The 21,338-nt window shown below is 41.0% G+C and overlaps 3 protein-coding genes across 3 annotated transcripts; all 3 read left to right on the forward strand.

The window, feature by feature from the left end:
* Positions 1-1,067: 1,067 nt before the first annotated feature.
* Positions 1,068-8,654, forward strand: LOC114450706 (mucin-5AC-like). The gene is made up of 6 exons (XM_028429021.1): positions 1,068-1,141; positions 1,469-1,497; positions 1,994-2,071; positions 3,368-3,438; positions 3,979-8,177; positions 8,523-8,654. Exons 4-5 carry the CDS (start codon positions 3,405-3,407, stop codon positions 8,160-8,162), a joined length of 4,218 nt encoding a protein of 1,405 aa, XP_028284822.1. The 5' UTR covers positions 1,068-1,141; positions 1,469-1,497; positions 1,994-2,071; positions 3,368-3,404; the 3' UTR covers positions 8,163-8,177; positions 8,523-8,654.
* Positions 8,655-10,591: 1,937 nt separating this feature from the next.
* Positions 10,592-14,983, forward strand: LOC114451198 (GATA zinc finger domain-containing protein 14-like). Its single transcript, XM_028429773.1, has 5 exons — positions 10,592-10,599; positions 11,241-11,480; positions 11,661-12,296; positions 13,503-14,830; positions 14,919-14,983. The coding sequence occupies exons 1-4, from the start codon at positions 10,592-10,594 to the stop codon at positions 14,779-14,781; spliced, it is 2,163 nt and encodes a 720-aa protein (XP_028285574.1). The 3' UTR covers positions 14,782-14,830; positions 14,919-14,983.
* A 946-nt stretch (positions 14,984-15,929) lies between these two features.
* On the forward strand, positions 15,930-17,676 carry LOC114451199 (Y' element ATP-dependent helicase YPR204W-like; the record flags this gene model as incomplete). Its single annotated transcript, XM_028429774.1, has 4 exons — positions 15,930-16,112; positions 17,102-17,163; positions 17,265-17,413; positions 17,506-17,676. Coding segments are annotated over 4 exons (483 nt in total), but the record flags the coding sequence as incomplete, so codon positions are not given.
* Positions 17,677-21,338: the final 3,662 nt, after the last annotated feature.

Below are 21,338 nucleotides of genomic sequence, written 5' to 3' on the forward strand. Positions count from 1 at the left end.
ATAAGTGTAGTACTTAATTGCCTTATTGACCATTTTATTGTTAGTTTGTTTTTTCTTTTCTTTTTTAACTTGTAGTCTGATACCTTAAGTCATTCTTGCCTAGTTCCAGAATCATTATACAAAGTCGCCTGCACGGTAGATGAAATGATAAGAGTCTCTGAACATGAACAACATTCCTGAAACTGTGGTGTGGAACCAGCCGAGGCCATGCAAATTAAAAAAGGTTACCTATTTAAATATATGACGTGCCAGCGCTTAGTATCAATCCTCTGGCATGAGGTTACTTAGCAACTGACCTCAACACACCCTGACTGAATAGAAACCTCAAGTGCTAGTGTACTCTCACAATGTCTGCTATTTGCAGTTACCGCAATTGTTGTCCTTCTAGATTTCTGAAGACGTCCCATTACCCATATCCAACAGGAACAAATAAACAAGATTCCAGTGTTGAGTTGAAAACAAACCAAAAAAAATAACAAAAAGAAAACACATGGTGACAAGGTGATGATACTGTTGTGTGGCAGGTCACAAGCAGGTTTTCAGGCAGCCTCAGGATATCCAGCAGTGCATATAGGGGCAATAAAGCAGTATATAGCTTGGGGCTATTTATACTGTGCACATTCATTTTATTTCATGTGGTATGATTAACTCTTTAATAATAAACATTCGTTGCCTCCACCTCACTTTCTATTTCTTAGTGTCTACAGCTCAGTGTGGAAAGAACAAACATAATTATTTTTGTCTGTCTTTTGTTTTGTTTGTTTGCAACACAAAACAATTCACTTGGGTGCGTATCGTCTTCAGCAGCGACATCAAAACAGCAAATGTTTCTGGTTATTTTTATTGTTTGCAGGCTGTGACCATCAGAAAATTAAAAAAAAAAATCAATCATGCTCAGGAGTGTTCGAAGAATTTTATAGCATTTGCACACACTGAAAGCGTCACTTCCACCCATAAGTCATTTCTTTTCCATTCACATGCCGTTTTGTACGTCATTGCTGTGAGGTGTAGGCCACTGACAGGTGTGATTAAAGCAGGAAGAACTGGTTTATGCGATACGACTTCACACAGCGCTTCCTTTTTTTTTTGTTCTGTTTACACTGAAGATTTGTCCAAGATTCCATGTCAGTGGTGATGAAAGGTGAGTGTGATTTTTCAGATTTTACCAATCACAATGTTCAGATGCTCTCAACTCATTTGAACTCCCACATCTTGCACAGGTTCAGGAATTTGTACAGATAACATCTGGCTGAAGTTGTGAGCATGCATGTGTAAACTGGTGATTGTATAGAAACAGAAGGAAAAGAACAACAAACAAAGTTAGACCAGATTTTACTGGCTATCACTGTAAGCTGATGCTGACATCTCATGTACATAAAGACATATCTGACTTTCTCAGGAATTACATGACAGTACAGATGAATTGACCAATAAAAAGTACATTATCTCTTCTTCTTCCTTCTCTCAGTCTGCCGGCAGAGCTGTTTTTAGACACAGGTGAGGCTCTGACTCCCCACCCCAGTCTTTACACTGCAACAAAACAACACTGTTTCCTTTACTTAGTTTGTCTCTGTGGGTAATTTGCTCAGAGAAAAAACTATGAATAACCACATTACCAGTGTTCCATGCATACAGATACGACTCACTGCACAATAGTCTTGAGGCCTTATTACTGTATTTTAGACTGAAGAATTAAAGCTGTCCAGATGATTAAACAAGTAACTCTGCTGAGACGCCAATCGCACTGACACATGCCGAATATTCAAGTGCTGATGAAAATGTGTATTTATGTGTGTAAAAAACAACAATACAGCACAACACATAAAATAACTGGACACAGTATGATTGCAACTACTGTCCTAAATTCAAGATTCTAGAGCCAAAAAGGTTTACTGTAAACACATATTAGATACATGTTGTTATAACATATTTATAAATTATTTCTGATTGTAACTAACACAACTAAATATTGTGTTGTCATTTTTTCTGTTAGGAAAGTGTGGAGATTAGCCTGTATGCTGTACGTCGACAACATTGTGACGCCCACAAACAAGCGCTACTAATTATAAGTGTGAGTAATTATTTAATTCACTCATTATTCATACAACACTTTCGAGGAACTGGTAGACATTAATAAAAACACTTCCTGACTGGCACTGAGGAGAAATGCTGTTAATATTAAACCACACATGCAAACAGAAGGCAATTTGTAAAGCTTGGGAGACAGGAAATAGGTGAGATGGTACAAAAACGTCACTGCAGAATTGAGCTTTCAATAACTCTACCCCAACAACCTAACTTGCTGTAAACAGTGGTGGAGGAAGTACTGAAGCTTGGTACTTAAGTAAAAGTACAATTACCCAGCAAAATATATACTTAAGTAAAAGTAGAAGTGCCACATCAAATATCCTACTTAAGTAAAAGTCTTAAGTATGTAACTTTAAAATGTACTTAAAGTATTAAAAGTACTCACGCACTGAATATATATTATTGATTTCCATTGCAAAGGATCTGATCAGGTTAAAATAATCAGAGAAATCATCTTAAAATTAAAATGGACAATATGTAGTTAATTTACATTTTCAGTCCAGAAGCAGCTATGGACAGGTCTGTCTGTCATGAGGCAGGCTGTGGGCATCAAGTGAACAGAGAGGCTGCTAATAAAAAACACGCACTCACCATTTTTACTGTGTAAGTGTTCCTGCTGTAGATTAAAGTTATGATTAATAGATGGACTTGTGTTAGCAGACAGTAGCTAACTAGTTAGCTAACTGAGCCAGAGCACTGGTATTATGACTGAGGCTCATTATAGAAACACAGCTGGCAGCGTGACACCACCTCCATGCAGAGTCTGACCTCACATCAGTCCAGCACAGTTGTATGAACACAACTGTATTCATAAATGTACTTGTAACTACAGACATTTTTAAATTTGTAGTATAGTGATCTAGAGTAGAAAGTACAGATAATAGCTGCAAAATATAATGGTGTAAAAATATAAAGCATGCACTATTACTTTTACTTAAGTAAAGTATAAATACATAAAAAAATACTCAAGTACAGTAAAGAAGTACACATACTTAGTTACATTCTGCCACTAACTGTAAGCAGCCATGTTGCATTGTGGGTATTGGCGGTGTCAGGTTCATCAGGATAACATTAAAAAAACCCAGTGGGTGGATGAATGTCCATACCTTATATCATGCATTTTTTCAAATCATGGAGGTAAGGCAGATGCAGACGAAATGTAAAGACGTAAGTATGCAGGGCATGCAGGACATGCTGTTAGACTTACAAGGTGTGTGGGTATGAAGAATAGAAGAAAATGTCTTGAATTTGTCTCTCTTTGTCTTTGCATTGTTATCAGAAATGTTCCTACTGATGGATAACCATCACGTATCGCTATGAACTGGGGTTGTTTTCTGAGCCTGCTGGCAGGTGAGTAAAATCGTAAGCTATTGCTGTAGCAACTGTTCCAACCTGTGACTCACGTTACATAGATTCTAACAACATATTGTAAAAAATAAATAAATTGAAAAAAAGATGAACCTTTAAAAAAGAAGGACGCTATTTAGCAACCTGTAGTAAAGAACCTGAACAGCCTAGTTTATTAACAGTGATTTCATAAGGGCACACAATAAAAGGCAACAATGAGGAACACTACACTGCAACCAGGAAAAATCTAAAATATAAAAATAATATAAAAATATGAAATCAATTTCAAAGTTTCAAAGTTAATTTAATATAATTTAACAACTGAAATGTAAGTTGACCTTTCAACAGAATATTAATGTTACATGCAAATCCTTAAAAAAAAGAAACACATTATTTAAGGGACCAACAATTTCCAAGAGGTGTTACAACAATACACAAAGATGTAACAAAACTAAATAAAAGACTTTGATTTAGATGAGGTTTTAATTTCTTTTGTGGCAGATTATTTGAAATGAAACCTTCTGTTCATCTCCTCTCTCACAGCCTTCTGCCGACCTCTTCCTGTCTTGAATACACCTTCTCCTAAAATTAACTTGACTTTAATCTCTGCAGCACTAAAGCTCAGTGAACTTACAACAGCTCATTCTTCTGCACGCACGACATGGACAACAACAACATCTCCAACTGGAATGCCAACTTCAGAATCAATGGAGGAAAGTAATGCAACGACAACACAGAAAGGTGAAAGCAAAGCCACCGTAGGCAAAGGAAGTGCTGCTGCTCATGCTGTGCACTATGAAGACACTCCAACCAGCCCATCAAATAATTTGACTACAAACCAACCAGAATGGTCTTTACAGGAAACTGTCACCTCAAAACCTCCAGAGCACATCTCAAACATATCTGACCCGGCGACCACACCTAAGGCTTTAGACGTCACAGATCACAGCACACCCACCAGCATTCCACATTTATCACCAACTGATCTTACGTTAACGCACAATACGAATGCACGCACATTTGAAGACAAAACACAGACAAGGGTGACTAATATAACCTCTGACATACATCACAGAACAGTTGAAGTCACATCACAACCATTATCAGCTGAGAGCAAGGACACAAACTCTACCCAGAGCCTCTCTGAGACAGCAGTCACCTCCGGACCCACTGAGACACTATCAGAACAAGTCCCTGGTGACACAGCAACAGGAACCACGTCATCCACAGAAAACATTACAGAATCAAGTGAAAATACATCCATTTATGTAACTTCATCTCCAAATCATGGCACCCCCTACACAACAGCAGCAGAAATGACCATGACTGCATCACCAAACACAGCACCTGTGGAGACAGAATCCACACAAACTACAATGTCTGAACTAACGCTAAGTGCAACAGTTTTAGGTTCAATATCCACCACAAAAGGAAATACTGTACCATCACTAATAAAGTCTGTCCTAACATCAGCACAGGCAATCGTGGATATTACAGGAAAAATGCCTACTGAACCACCAAAACACACCACTGAATCTACAACCACAATACAGCAAGCAGCTCATACCACCAGTGGGATTGTAGCAACACAATCAACTTCAACACAGAAACAAAACACACAATCATTAACAACTGAACTGGTATCAACACAAAGTTCTGTTCCAACAACAATAACAGCAACTACAACACCAGCTCTGACTGTCTTATCTACAACACAAGCTGACCTGTCTTCAGTTACGTCTGTGCAATCCCCAGTCACTTCACCAGCATCACCCATGGCAACCACACAAAGCACTGCATCCACCAGAGAAATTTCAACCTCAGCAGCTGCAGGAATCATAACAACCTCATTTCAAACCACAGCACAAACTGAGAATGGCACACCAACACTAACACAGTCTAGCACCAAATATACAGGAAGACCAGCTTCTATAGTAACTCAAACAACAGGATCTGTGGGAACTGTATCCACACAAACACCAACACAATATATTCCACCACAAGTTAATAGTCCTGTTTCATCAATGCAGATTTCCGTGTCCATGACAACCACAATGACTCCATCTCCAGCTTTTACACCAGAAACAACCACGACAACACAGCCAACAAAGTCTATACAAACGATATTCACAACAACAACCACAGATCCAGACAAATCCACACCCTTAGAAATAACTGCAACCCAAACTGCATCATCTATAACCACATCTCAACAAACTACACCCAATCCAACACCGACAAGAGCAACAGAAATTACAATTGTGACCACACAGTCAGCAACAACAGCAACACAATCTGTTTCACCCACAGCTAATAGTCATGTAGCAACCGCATCGACAACAACAGCAAGTCAATCTACAGCTTCTACAGCAGGAACCACCACACCAACTACACAGCCAACAACAGCTGCAGAAACAACCTTCACAACAGATGCTGTTGTATCAACAACAAATAACTCTGTGACAACCACCCACCAACCCACAACATCATTGCAAATAAATTCAACACAAACTGTAACATCAGTAACAGCATCTCCACAAACTACAGCTGAACAATCAACACAAAACACTGTATCTACCAATAATACCTTTGCTCCTACACAAATAGCAGCAGGGACTACGACAACACAAATCTTAACAACACAATCACAAAGTCAACCCGACGATACATCATCTCTAACAACCAATTCAGAGACTTTACCAACACCGGCATCAGTAGTGAGAGAAGGTGGTGTCTTAAAAACACAGAGTGAACCGGTTTCCATGGCAACAAGCTACACAACACAAAGTAAAGGAGCAACAACAGCAACACAATCTATTTCACCCACAGCTAATAGTCATGTAGCTACAACAAGTCTTACAGCTTCCCAGATGACTGGATCCACAACAACCGCATCGACAACAACCGCAAGTCAATCTACAGCTTCTACAGCAGGAACAACCACAACAACTACACAGCCAACAGCATCTGCAGAAAAAACAGTCACATCAGACACAGTTGTATCAACATCAAATAAATCAGAGACATCAAAACCATCCACAGAACCTTTTCTAAGCTCTTCAGCACAAACAGCATCATATGTACCAACACCACCACAAACAACCACTGACCACAGAACACCGACAACAGCCACAGACATTACAACTGCAACCACACAATCAGCAACTCTGGGAAATAGATCAGCACATGTAACAACAGCTTCAGTCACTTCATCAACACCTGGATCTATGTTAGTAACACCAACCCAAAGCACTGCATCAACAAATCACAACTTTACAACACAAGAAGAATCAGTGGCTACAAAAGTGCTAATTTCAACTGTAACAACACAACCAGGAAGTCAAAATGATGCTCCATCATCTCTACCCACCAAATCAGAGACTTCACCAACATCAGCATTAGCAGTAGACCAAAGTTCAGACTCAACAACAATATACAGAATGTCACAAACTGGATCAGTTTCTTTGGTAACACAAACAACAGGATATGTGGGAACTGTATCCACACCAACACAATCTATTCCACCACAAGTTAATAGTTCTGTTTTATCAATGCAGATTCCCGTGTCCATAACAACCACAATGACTCCATCTCCAGCTTTTACACCAGAAACAACCACGACAACAACACAGCCAACAAAGTCTATACAAATGATATTCACAACAACAACCGCAGATCCAGACAAATCCACACCCTTAGAAATAACTGCAGCCCAAACTGAATCATCTATAATCACATCTCAACAAACTACACCCAATCCAACACCGACAAGAGCAACAGAAATTACAATTGTGACCACACAGTCAGCAACAACAGCAACACGATCTATTTCACCCACAGCTAATAGTCATGTAGCTACAACAAGTCTTATAGCTTCCCAGATGACTGGATCCACAACAACCGCATCGACAACAACAAGTCAATCTACACCTTCTACAGCAGGAACCACCACAACAACTACACAGCCAACAACATCGGCAGAAACAACATTCACAACAGATGCTGTTGTATCAACAACAAATAACTCAGTGCCAGCCACAACAACCACAACAACACTGCAAATTAATTCAACACAAATTGTAACATCAGTAACAGCATCCCCACAAACTACAGCTGAACAAACAACACAAAACACTGTATCTACCAATAATACCTTTGCTCCTACACAAATAGCAGCTGGGACTAGGACAACACAAATCTTAACAACACAATCACAAAGTCAACCCGACGATACATCATCTCTAACAACCAATTCAGAGATTTTACCAACACCGGCATCAGTAGTGAGTAAAGGTGGTGTCTCAAAAACACAGAGTGAACTGGTTTCCATGGCAACAAGCTACACAACACAAAGTACAGGAGCAACACAATCCGTTTCACCCACAGCTAATGGTTATGTAGCTACAACAAGCCTTACATCTACCCAGATGACCAGATCCACAACAACCGCATCTATAAGCACATCTCAACAAACTGCAGAAACTGTAAACAGCTCCTCATCAGCAACACAAGTTTCTTCAAATGTATCATCACTGAACCAGGCCCATGCAAACAGAACACAAGAGCAGGTTGATGTTACCCACTATCTGTCATCCCCAGGGAGTACGGTATTTTTCAAATATAGCCCTAAGGTTGCTGCTGTGAAGCCCCTCGTCTTTGAATACCCAACTGTGTTCCGGACCACAATCCTAGCATCCAACGACTCTGATGCAACAGACCCAAGCTGAAACAACACGCATAAGGTAACAATCAGTATTTTCAGGGAATACTGAGAGGACTGAATATAATGATTGATTGTGAAAGTCATGTGAATTCTTCAGGAATACTTTTTAAAAAAAATTCTCCAGAATCTAACTTGAGAGGCAAGTAACACTTCTGGCTCATCCTTTCAGGTGTTCCTGGCAAATCAGCATTGAGAACTGCAGTTTATCAGGGCCACCCCAGTACTATACCTTTAGCAAGTACTTATTTCAGCTCTGTGTACTGTTGTAGAGGACAAAGACAAAACCACCAAACTTCAGATGTAATGTGTTTCAATTTTACTCTTTAAATCTCACAGGTTTCCACCTTCTTGTGTGTCTTTGCAGTGATCAACAATATACTCTAGAAAGAATGTCAATGGTTCGCCCTGAAGTTCTCTACTTAGATGAGCACCTTCACTCCACCCTCGGCTACTCCTCATCTAAAACCAAGCAGCATTGTCGTTTCTCACACTGAATGTTTTCTTAGCACAGCTGTCTATTGATTATGTGCAGTGGACTGTTAAGTAGCCTAAATGGTAGCTGTCAAAAAAAAAACAGTGAGACAGAAATCACTGCAGCTGTCGCTGACAAAGACAGTTATAACAAGGATTGTGAGCGAAAGCCAGGAACTGAATGATGTCCATAGAGTTTCCAGTCCTGGTTAGTCCGGTTATATTCCTCCATTTTTCTTTGTCTGTGTTTGTGTCTGAGCACATTGTCCTTATTCTATTTTTATTTAGATATTGAATGTATGCAATACTTTTTCCTACTTTATTGTTATGAAATGGTATTTTTTTATAGAGGAAGCTGTGTGTGTTTTTTTTGTTAAGTTTGTTTACTGTCAGATATATCTACCTGCTTGTTTGTGTTTTGCTTGTTGGTTCTTATTATTCTTTTGTAAAATTTGAAATCAACACTAAAACCTTCAATAAACTATGTAAATTCATGCCTGGATATATCATTTTTTTCTGATAATGAAAGTGAGTTTATCAGAAATCAATGCAACAAAATGCAGGTTAGTTCTTATCTGTATCCATATTTAAAGAAAGACAGCTCTCTAGTATTGAGATTATTAATTCTTCATCACGGACATGGGAATTAAAGGACATGCTTTAAAATGTTTGTTGGACATTGACGTTGCAGTGTTTGTAATTACCTGACACATCTCCACCCACCACAGAAGAATTTTAGTGTCCATGGATGAGTGATTCTAAACACAAGGTGGGTACATGCTAAATCTGGATTTCATGCTGCTGTCAACTTGAAAGGAACATGTGACGTGGTTGCCTTCGTGCTCTCTGACATGGCTATTAATGATCTATGGAGGAGCAGCATAAAATTACAGATGCTTATGTTTCTCTATAAAGTGTTTGTGTAGTAAAAAGGATAATAATACATGCTGAGAGCTAAAAAAAAAAAAGCTTGTTTTGTCCAATACATCAGGCAGTCGCATGTGCAGAGTTACCAAAATAAAGATCACCAACCAAAAAAACTAATTTTGTGTAAATCCAAATGCATGCGAAGCAATATAAAATAATCATCACTACAATCACTACATTTAAAATCTACATGCGGGCATCACAGCTACACCTGTGACAAACATCAGATACTGACATCCAGTTTGTTCACATGACTGGAATGCATCTGTAGCCAGGATGCAAAAACCATGAAACTGACAATGAATATAGCTGCCATTTTTTTAAACCCTTGTTTTGTTTCATCTTTCACTGACGTGTCAGACATGTCACATATTTTACTAAGAGGGCAATATAAGAGACCTAAACAAACAGGTAGCATCACAAGGGCTCAGACAGCATCAGAGTTGAGGAAATAAGGAACCTCTTTATCAGACAGTTGGCTGGGGTGAGTACAGTTTTGTATGCATGTATGTTTTATTTTATTTTATGTTCTTATAAACATTAAATTTTGTCATAAAATATTCTACAGATTTTTTATGTACGTATAAACTACAAAATTCTAGGCAGATTTTAATGTTTAAACGGCAACACCAAAAATGTAATTTGTAATTTATTTATTTAGATAGATAGATTTTATTCATCCTAGACTGGGAATTTCACTATTTATTTATTTAGTTCCTGTTGTTTTTCCACAAACAAAATGTTTTCCCCCATAAGATTTCCTGATTGTTTAAAATTTAAAAATTTAAATTTGGGAATAAAAAATGGGATAAAGCATAATTGCATATGTGCAGCATTTAGATATGAAACATAATTGGTTGCCCTTGAGCCCTGTGATAGACTGGCAGCCTGTCCAGGTCTCGCCCAGATAGGCTCTAGCCCTCGTGTGACTGTAGTTCACGGGGGATGTGCTGATAAAAAGTACATGAAATAGGGAGGGACAGCTGTCAATGTGTTATTTGTAGTACAGTGTATTCATAAGGTTACTGTTTCCAGATGATCAAGTAAGGAAATGTGTGTTTTGGTGAGAATTTGCCAACATAAACTGTAACCTATAGTCAGGGCGATGAAAGACAGGGAATTGGTGGAACATTTTGTTTTAAGAAAGTTAGTTTTTCTGCCCGAAAAACAGAAAATGATGCCCATTTGTAAATTAAATACATTTTTGTGAACATGATTATTGAAGATAAAGGATTCTTGTGAATTTATAAGCTGAAGAGGTCACACGACAATTCATTTTGCAAGGCATTAAGCTTTGTGGTTCTCATAAACATATGAACAATCTACCCAGATTTCCCTGAGGGACCATCCCAATCCCAAAGGGATTAATAAAGTATATTCTATTCTATTCTATTCTAACAATGTTCAACATGTAATTGATATGTATAAAATTCAATGTCATGAGATATTACATAAGATACTATTTTACTTTGTCTGTATTCAAAATATTTTTACAAATTGATGTTTAAGATGTTTCTAATGTTGCAGGTCCAAGAGTAGACCACAATGGGTGCTGGACAAATTGTATCAGTTTTGCTGATAATTACAGGTAGGGTTGCATTATTGTATAACGGTGACGGGTGCTTACAGTGCAGGTGTAATTTAGTGCTTATCTAAACACATGCACTTTGCTCTTAAAAATTAGTGACGATGGAGCTGGCTACTACACCAGTGTCTGCTCAAACAACAACAGATGTACCAACAACCACAACAGTTGCACCAACAACCACAACAGTTGCACCAACAACCACAACAGCTGCTGGAATGACCACAACTGGGGCCACAACCACAACAGCTGCTGGAGCAACCACCACAACTGGGGAAACCACTACAACAGTTGCTGGAGCAACGACTACAACTGGGGCAACGACCACAACAACTGCCGGTGCAACGACCACAACTGGGGCAATGACCACAACAGCCGCTGGAGCAACCACCACAACTGGGGCAACAACCACAACTGGAGCAACCACCACAACAGCCGCTGGAGCAACGACTACAACTGGGGCAACGACCACAACAGCTGCTGAAACAACCACCACAACTGGGGCACCAACCACAACAGCTGCTGGAGCAACCACCACAACTTGGGCAACGACCACAACCGCTGCTGGAACAACCACCACAACTGGGGCAACCACCATAACAACAGCTGGTGCAACGACCACAACAGCTGCTGGAGCAACCACCACAACTGGGGCAATGACCACAACTGGTGCAACCACCACAACAGCTGCTGGAGAAACGACCACAACTGGGGCAACCACCACAACAGCTGCTGGAGCAACCACCACAACTGGGGCAACAACCACAACTGGGGCAACGACCACAACAACTGCTGGTGCAACAACCTCGACTGGGGTTACGACCACAACAGCTGCTGGAGCAACAACTACAACTGGGGCAATGACCACAACAGCCGCTGGAGCAACAACCACAACTGGGGCACCAATCACAACAGCTGCTGGAGCAACCACCACAACTGGGGCAACAACCACAACTGGGGCAACCACCACAACAACAGCTGGTGCAACGACCACAACTGGGATTATGACCACAACAGCTGCTGGAGCAACCACTACAACTGGGGTATTGACCACAACTGGGGCAACTACCACAACAGCTGCTGGAGCAACCACCACAACTGGGGCAACCACCACAGCTGGGGCAACCACCACAGCTGGGGCAACCACCACAACTGGTGCAACGACCACAACAACTGCTGTAGCAACAACCACGACTGGGGTTACGACCACAACAGCTGCTGGAGCAACCACCACAACAGCTGCTGGAGCAACGACTACAACTGGAGCAACAACCACAACAGCCGCTGGAGCAACAACCACAACTGGGTCAACGACCACAACAGCTTCTGGTGCAACCACCACAACTGGTGCAACCACCACAACAGCTGCTGGTGCAACAACCACAACTGGGGTTACGACCACAACAGCTGCTGGAGCAACCACCACAACTGGGGCAACCACCACAACACCTGCTGAAGCAATGACCACAACTGGGGTTACGACCACAACAGCTGCTGGAGCAACGACCACAACTGGAGCAACGACCACAACAACTGCTGGTGCAACAACCACGACTGGGGTTACGACCACAACAGCTGCTGGAGCAACCACAACAACAGCTGCTGGAGCAATGACCACAACTGGGGCAGCGACCACAACAGCCGCTGGAGCAACAACCACAACTGGGGCAACCACCACAACAGCTGCTGGTGCAACAACCACAACTGGGGTTACGACCACAACAGCTGCTGGAGCAACCACCACAACAGCTGCTGGAGCAACCACCACAACTGGGGCAACCACCACAACAGCTGCTGGAGCAACCACCACAACAGCTGCTGGAGCAACCACCACAACAGCTGCTGGGGCAACGACCACAACAGCTGCTGGAGCAACCACCACAACTGGGGCAACGACCACAACAGCTGCTGGTGCAACGACCACAACAGCTGCTGGAACAACGACCACAACAGGGGCAATGACCACAACAGCTGCTGGTGCAACGACCACAACTGTGACAACGACCACAACAACTGCTGGTGCAACAACCACAACTGGGGCAACGACCACAACAGCTGCTGGAGCAACCACAACAACAGCTGCTGGAGCAATGACCACAACTGGGGCAACGACCACAACAGCCGCTGGAGCAACAACCACAACTGGGGCAACCACCACAACAGCTGCTGGTGCAACCACAACAACAGCTGCTGGAGCAATGACCACAACTGGGGCAACGACCACAACAGCCGCTGGAGCAACAACCACAACTGGGGCAACCACCACAACAGCTGCTGGTGCAACAACCACAACTGGGGTTATGACCACAACAGCTGCTGGAGCAACCACCACAACAGCTGCTGGGGCAACGACCACAACAGCTGCTGGAGCAACCACCACAACTGGGGCAACGACCACAACAGCTGCTGGTGCAACGACCACAACTGGGGCAACGACCACAACAGCTGCTGGTGCAACGACCACAACTGGGGTTACGACCACAACAGCTACTGGAGCAACGACCACAACAGGGGCAACGACCACAACAGCTGCTGGTGCAACGACCACAACTGGGACAACGACCACAACAACTGCTGGTGCAACAACCACAACTGGGGCAACGACCACAACAGCTGCTGGAGCAACGACTACAACTGGGGCAACGACCACAACAGCTGCTGGTGCAACGACCACAACTGGGGCAACGACCACAACAACTGCTGGTGCAACAACCACAACTGGGGCAACGACCACAACAGCTGCTGGAGCAACGACTACAACTGGGGTAACGACCACAACAGCTGCTGGTGCAACGACCACAACTGGGGCAATGACCACAACAGCCACTGGAGCAACCACCACAACTGCCTTTGGTGCAACGACCACAACTGGGGCAACGACCACAACAACTGCTGGTGCAACAACCACAACTGGGGCAACGACCACAACAACTGCTGGTGCAACAACCACAACTGGGGCAACCACCACAACAGCTGCTGGAGCAACGACCACAACAGCTGCTGGAGCAACTACAACTGGGGCAACGACCACAACAGCTGCTGGTGCAACCACCACAGCTGGGTTTACGACCTCAACAGCTGCTGGAGCAACTACCACAACTGGGGCAACCACCACATCAGCTGCTGGGACAACGTCCACAGCTGGTGCGACAAGCACAACCGCCACTGGGACGACCACAGCTGGGGCAACAACCACAACAGCTGCTGGAGCAACGACCACAACAGCCGCTGGAACAACGACCACAACAGGTGCAACCACCACCCCTGGGGCAACCACCACAACAGCCGCTGGAACAACGACCACAACAGGTGCAACCACCACAACTGGAGCAACCACCACAACAGCTGCTGGAACAACATCTACAGCTGGTGCGACAAGCACAACCGCCACTGGGACGACCACTGCTTCTGGGGCAACAACCACAACAGCTGGTGGTATAACAACCACAACTGGGGCAACAACCACAACCACTGCTGGTGTGACAACCACAGCTGGGGCAACAATCACAACAGCTGGGGCAAGCACAACTGTGGTCCCAACTACTGCTCTTACCACTACAACCACCACAACACAAGCTCCTCCACCAGTTGTTGTTATTGCAGCAGTCATAGTACAACCATTTGTAGAAGCTCTCAATAACAAAACCTCTCCAGAGTTTAAGAACCTTGAGATTCAAGTTGTACAAGTGGTGAGTACATAGGAGTTTACTGATTATTTTGAATGATACCTTGTAAATATTTATAGTTGATTTGTTTTCTTTTGCTTACTTTCCACAGTATGATGTCATCTACAAACGAAAATATGGCGACCTGGTTGTCCGTGTATACGTTGTAGCGTTCAGGTAAGACTGTACAATGACATCACTTTTTTAAAATAATGTTAATATTATGTATAAATGACTCCGAACACATACACTGACAAGTGTTAATTGAAGATGCTTTCTCGTGCAGACGAGCTGGATCAATAACACGAGCGGATAATACTGAAGCTGAAGTGGGCGTTGAGTTCAGAAAAAATGCAACAACTGCAGAGATCCCCCCGGCTACTGCTGTTGCACAAACATTAGTCGAGGCTGTGTCTAATCCCAACAACACCTTCAATCTCACAGTTGATACAACATCTGTTGTAGTAGTTCGTAAGTAATAATCAGTTCTACACTTTAGTAATTAAGAAAGAAAATGAATGTGTTTGTCTTGTGTGAACATAGACAAATCAGTTTCTCAGGATCCTACATCATCTTTTCATTTACAGAAACAACTGCAGCCCCAACTACCGCTGCTGCAAACGCAACTACCACTGCTTCTGTAAACGCAACTACCACTGCTGCTGTAAACGCAATTACCACTGCTGCTGTAAACGCAACTACCACTGTTGCAACTACCGCTGCTGCTGTAAACGCAACTACCACTGGTGCTGCAACTATCTCCACTGCAGCAACGACTGTAACCACTGCTGCAACTACAGCTGCAACCACTGCTATAACCACAGCTGCAACCACTGCTACAACCACACCAGCAACCACTGCTGTAACCACACCAGCAACCACGTCTGCAACCACTGCTACAACCACACCAGCAACCACTGCTGCAACCACTGCTACAACCACACCAGCAACCGCGTCTGCAACCACTGCTACAACCACACCAGCAACCACTGCTACAACCACTGCTGCAACCACGGCTGCAACCACTGCTATAACCACAGCTGCAAGCACTGCTACAACCACACCAGCAACCACTGCTGCAACCACAGCAACAACCACAAATGCAACCACAAATGCAACCTCAAATGCAACCACAAATGCAACCACAACCCCTGCCGCCACAACCACAACCACTGCCACCACTACGACTGAGGTAGTAACATCCAGGCGGATGTCTTTCAGGTCTGCTACAGAGACGTTTACAAATGACCTGCTGAATTCATCATCTACATCCTTTATCAATCGAGCTTCACTGTTGAAGAAAACAGTAAGTTTTTTCTTTTAAAGATTGAAATTTAAACTAATTACTTACCAGGGGTGGAACGGTTCACTAAATCCACGGTTCAGTTCTTATCACGGTTCTGAGGCCACGGTTTTCGGTTTGGTTCACAATGTTGAGGTTTATTCAACTTTTAACACTCTGGAAATACCAGATGAGCATAAAATACACAGCCTAATTATCCAACATTTACCATATTTAAGAATCAGTTCAGTGTTTCATCATTATTAGATCAGGTCAAGTCAATTTAATTTCTTTTTAATTTCTATATGTGTCACACAGTATGTATCTGTCTGCACACAGAGGCATGATGTGCACAGACACATGCACAGACACACACAGACACATGCACACACACACACACAGAGACACACAAACACAGACACGTGTGAGCACATACTCCCACTGTCGGACAGAGAACGGCATGCTAGTTGGATAGACTGAACTCTATGACTACGCTAAGCTATGCAATGCTAACAGTACTGATGTCTGTGGTTTTCTTTTTATTTTTGCCATTGAAATATGCTATTTACATCCCGCTCTGTAAGCATTGACGGGACCAGCGGCAGCTTTGCTCACGATTGGACACAGAGTGGTGTGGGTCTCTCTGCTCTGCCTGCAGCTGAACCTGCTGCGTGAAGCTACAGAAACTGACCGGCTGTGTGTTGAGGAGAGTAGCTGACTGCAGAATGATACGTGCTTTCACGTCAGTCTCCAAAAGTCACCAGAGAGTCACTAGTGGCTTTTGATTTAAAAAAAATTGGAAAGCCGCGAAATGTAGCGAGACACCAAATTGCCAACACTCGTCTCAATGCTGTGGTAAAAACTGCCTCCCTGTATTACTTGATGCACATGTCCAGAACCGAACAGAACATGCGCCCCGAACCAAAACACGTGTACGTAATTTAAACACTGAACGTTGCACAATGGAATATGTGACAAGCCATGAAATGTAATAATTGTTTGTTTTTCTGCAGCTTGAACCTTTCTACCGGAACTCATTTTCAACATTCCGCTCATTGAATGTGGTTTCATTCAGGTAATCTTATATGTTTTTTTAAATGAATGAATCTTAAAGAGTATTGGCCATAACTTCCTACAGACATCACTAACCCCTGTTTATGGCAATGCTCTCTGCAGTAGCGGCTCCATCATCAACAACATGGACCTCAACTTTGCCTCTTCATCTGTACCCAATAACACTGCCATTGGAAACGTTTTGATCAGCGCAGCTTCAAACATCACAGCCTTCAACATTGATCCCACCTCTGTTTCTGTGAACGGCACACGTAAGCAATACTGAATACTACCTCATTAAAAAAACATTACTTTTTTTTAACTGTTTGTTAAAGTCTTGTTTTATGTCTGTATTCTTTGACAGAGGTGTCAGGTGGAGTGAGCCACAAGATCAGTCTCATCACTGCATCCTGCTTGGTGCTGCTGTCATGGCTGCTGACAAGTCAACAATAGTGTGTGTGCTGAAGTGAAATCAATTTAAAAAGCCTGCTGCCACTGGTATGAAAAAGGACTTTGTTCTCATTATAAATCCTAGAAGACCTTTGGAAAAACTACAATAAGCTATATAAGCTTAAATGTCTTTTTTTTAGCACCAATGAAGGAGTTATCTCTGCAATGACTTGATGTTATATGAAGCACAGTGCAAACACTAATTTAACTCATTGTGTTGCCTGAATGAGTATTATAGTGAATGAATAATTCTGGAATTGCAAGCTGAACAATGTCCTGTATGATTATCCAGTTATTCATTGTCATATTTAAATGTATTTATAAAAAAATGTATTTTGTGACTTGTACTATAGTTTTGTATACTTATACAAAGTAGCAATATGTATTTAAGATGATCAGGATACATTATATTATTAATAAAAATAATAATTAACAAGCTTTTTCTGTTATCTAATATTCTGAGAATACTTCCATTAAAGGCACATAAAAAATTTAAATGTTTTTAAAGAATTTCATAAAATGTCTATATGAAACTTTTAAACCAGAAATGAATTCTTGAAAAAGTATGGTAGACCTGCTGTGTCACTGCTGGATTTTACTTATTCCATCAGAGAACAGTCACCTTGTCACATAATCTGCCCTGTAGCATCTTGCAGTAACCTTGAGTTGAAGGAATTAAAACCACATTAGAAAGTTATTTTGATGCAGGTGTATAACAGAATAACTGGCCGACGTCTCCATGCTCAGATCTGGTATAAAGCAAGTCTAATTGATTTATATATATATCAGCTTTAAAATATGCACCACTGAATTTTTATTTATGCACCACTGCAATTAGACCTGAAGGGGATTTGATATTTAAATACTTTTGCATGACATATGGGCTGATTTGTATAACAGGTGTTGTTTGTTTGTTGGAGACAGTAAGTCTGTTTACATGACAAAATAACAGAGTATAAGGATGCTGCCAGACTGACTGGGTTTTTGTCACACTCTTACAAAATTTCTGAGCGATCTTCTCCAATATCTAAACACCTTTATCAGTGTGGATGATGAAAGGTTTGTGGTGAAAAAAGATAACCATCAGACTACGGGAAGAATACTAACTTTTCATCATATACTGTATGTTCTCTTTTGGTAAGTCTTTTTTTCTCACTTCTGTTTGTGTATTTATGTTTGTGCTGGTTATGTTTGATACATCATATAATATTATATATTAATATCACTTTATAATGTAATATAATTATGTTTTATCAAGAATTGTAGAGTATGTTAGTGACAAAGTCTCCATATTTTATTATCTTTTATTGATAGATAGGTAATAATTGTTTTGTCCTGTGTACCTATTTGTACACAATAGATAAACAAAAACTGGTGATCAAACATTTAAATCATCTTAGTGGATTCTAAATAAACAATAAAGAAGAAAAATGCTGTGCATAACTTATGTAAGTACATGAATAAGTTTCTGTGTTTGATTTTACAGATCTAAAGGAAAACAAAATGAATGTTGGACAGATTGCAGCTTTTGTTCTGATTCTAACTGGTAAGACAGGTTCATAACAAATAATAATAAAAAAGTTTTGAAAAAAGGCTGTAAAAAAGTAGGTTTAATGACTGTTTACCAACATATTGATGTATGTAAGTGGCATTATAATTAAAAATATAGCATTGGTAATTTTAGCAGACTATAGACACAATAGAAAGAGCACAACTTTATAGTCACCTTGTCACATAATCTGCCCTGCAGCATCTTGCAGTAACCTTGAGTTGAAGGAACTAAAACCACATTAGAAAGTTATTTTGATGCAGGTTTATAACAGAATAACTGGCCGACATCTCCACGCTCAGATCTGGTATAAAGCAAGTCTTTAATTGATTTATATATATATCAGCTTTAAAATATGCACCACTGAATGTTTATTTATGCACCTCTGCAATTAGACCTAAAGGGGATTTGATATTTAAATACTTTTGCATGACATATGGGCTGATTTGTATAACAGGTGTTGTTTGTTTGTTGGAGACAGTAAGTCTGTTTACATGACAAAATAATAGAGCATAAGCATGCTGCCAGACTGACTGGGTTTTTGTCACACTCTTACAAAATTTCTGAGCGATCTTCTCCAATATCTAAACACCTTTATCAGTGAGGATGATGAAAGGTTTGTGGTGAAAAAAGATAACCATCAGACTACGGGAAGAATACTAACTTTTCATCATATAAGTTCTCTTTTGGTAAGTCTTTTTTTCTCACTTCTGTTTGTGTCTTTATGTTTGTGCTGGTTATGTTCGATACATCATATATTATATATTAATATCACTTTAAAATGTAATATAATTACATTTTATCAGGAATTGTAGAGTATATTAGTGACAAAGTCTCCTCATTTTATCATCTTTTATTGATAGATAGGTAATAATTGTCTTGTCATGTGTACCTATTTGTACACAACAGATAAACAAATACTGGTGATCAAACATTGAAATCATCTTAGTGGATTCTAATGATAACTGATGTTAATGATAACATAACTTATGTAAGTACATTTTATATAAGTGAATAGGTTTCTGTGTTTGATTTTACAGATCTAAAGGAAAACAAAATGAATGTTGGACAGATTGCAGCCTTTGTTCTGATTCTAACTGGTAAGACAGGTTCATAACAAATAATAATAAAAAAGTTTTAAAAAAAGGCTGTAAAGTAGGTTTAATGACTATTTGACTATTTACCAACATATTGAGGTATGGAAGTGGCATAATTTAAAATATAGCATTGGTAATTTTAGCAGGTGTGTGTAGACACAATAGAAAGAACACAACTTTATAGGCTACTACTGTAACAACATCTGCTCTTACCACAACAGCAGCTGCTACTGCTATTAACACATCCACAGATGCTCCAACAACTATCACAACAACAACACAGGATCCAACAACTATCACAACAACAACGGGTCCAATAAATATCACAACAACACAGGATCCAACAGCTATCACAACAACAACGGGTCCAATAAATATCACAACAACACAGGATGCAACAGCTATCACAACAACAACGGGTCCAACAAATATCACAACAACACAGGATCCAACAGCTATCACAACAATAACGGGTCCAACAAATATCACAACAACACAGGATCCAACAGCTATCACAACAACGGGTCCAACAACAACACAGGATCCAACAGCTATCACAACAACAACGGGTCCAACAAATATCACAACAACACAGGATCCAACAGCTATCACAACAATAACGGATCCAACAAATATCACAACAACACAGGATCCAACAGCTATCACAACAACAACGGGTCCAACAAATATCACAACAACACAGGATCCAACAGCTATTACAACAACGGGTCCAACAAATATCACAACAACACAGGATCCAACAGCTATCACAACAACGGGTCCAACAAATATCACAACAACACAGGATCCAACAGCTATCACAACAACAACGGGTCCAACAAATATCACAACAACAACGGGTCCAACAAATATCACAACAACACAGGATCCAACAGCTATCACAACAATAACGGGTCCAACAAATATCACAACAACACAGGATCCAACAGCTATCACAACAACAACGGGTCCAACAAATATCACAACAACACAGGATCCAACAGCTATCACAACAACAACGGGTCCAACAAATATCACAACAACACAGGATCCAACAGCTATCACAACAACGGGTCCAACAAATATCACAACAACACAGGA

Source organism: Parambassis ranga, chromosome 18 (genome assembly GCF_900634625.1).
Source record: "Parambassis ranga chromosome 18, fParRan2.1, whole genome shotgun sequence".
In the NCBI taxonomy this organism is placed as follows: Eukaryota; Metazoa; Chordata; class Actinopteri; family Ambassidae; genus Parambassis; species Parambassis ranga.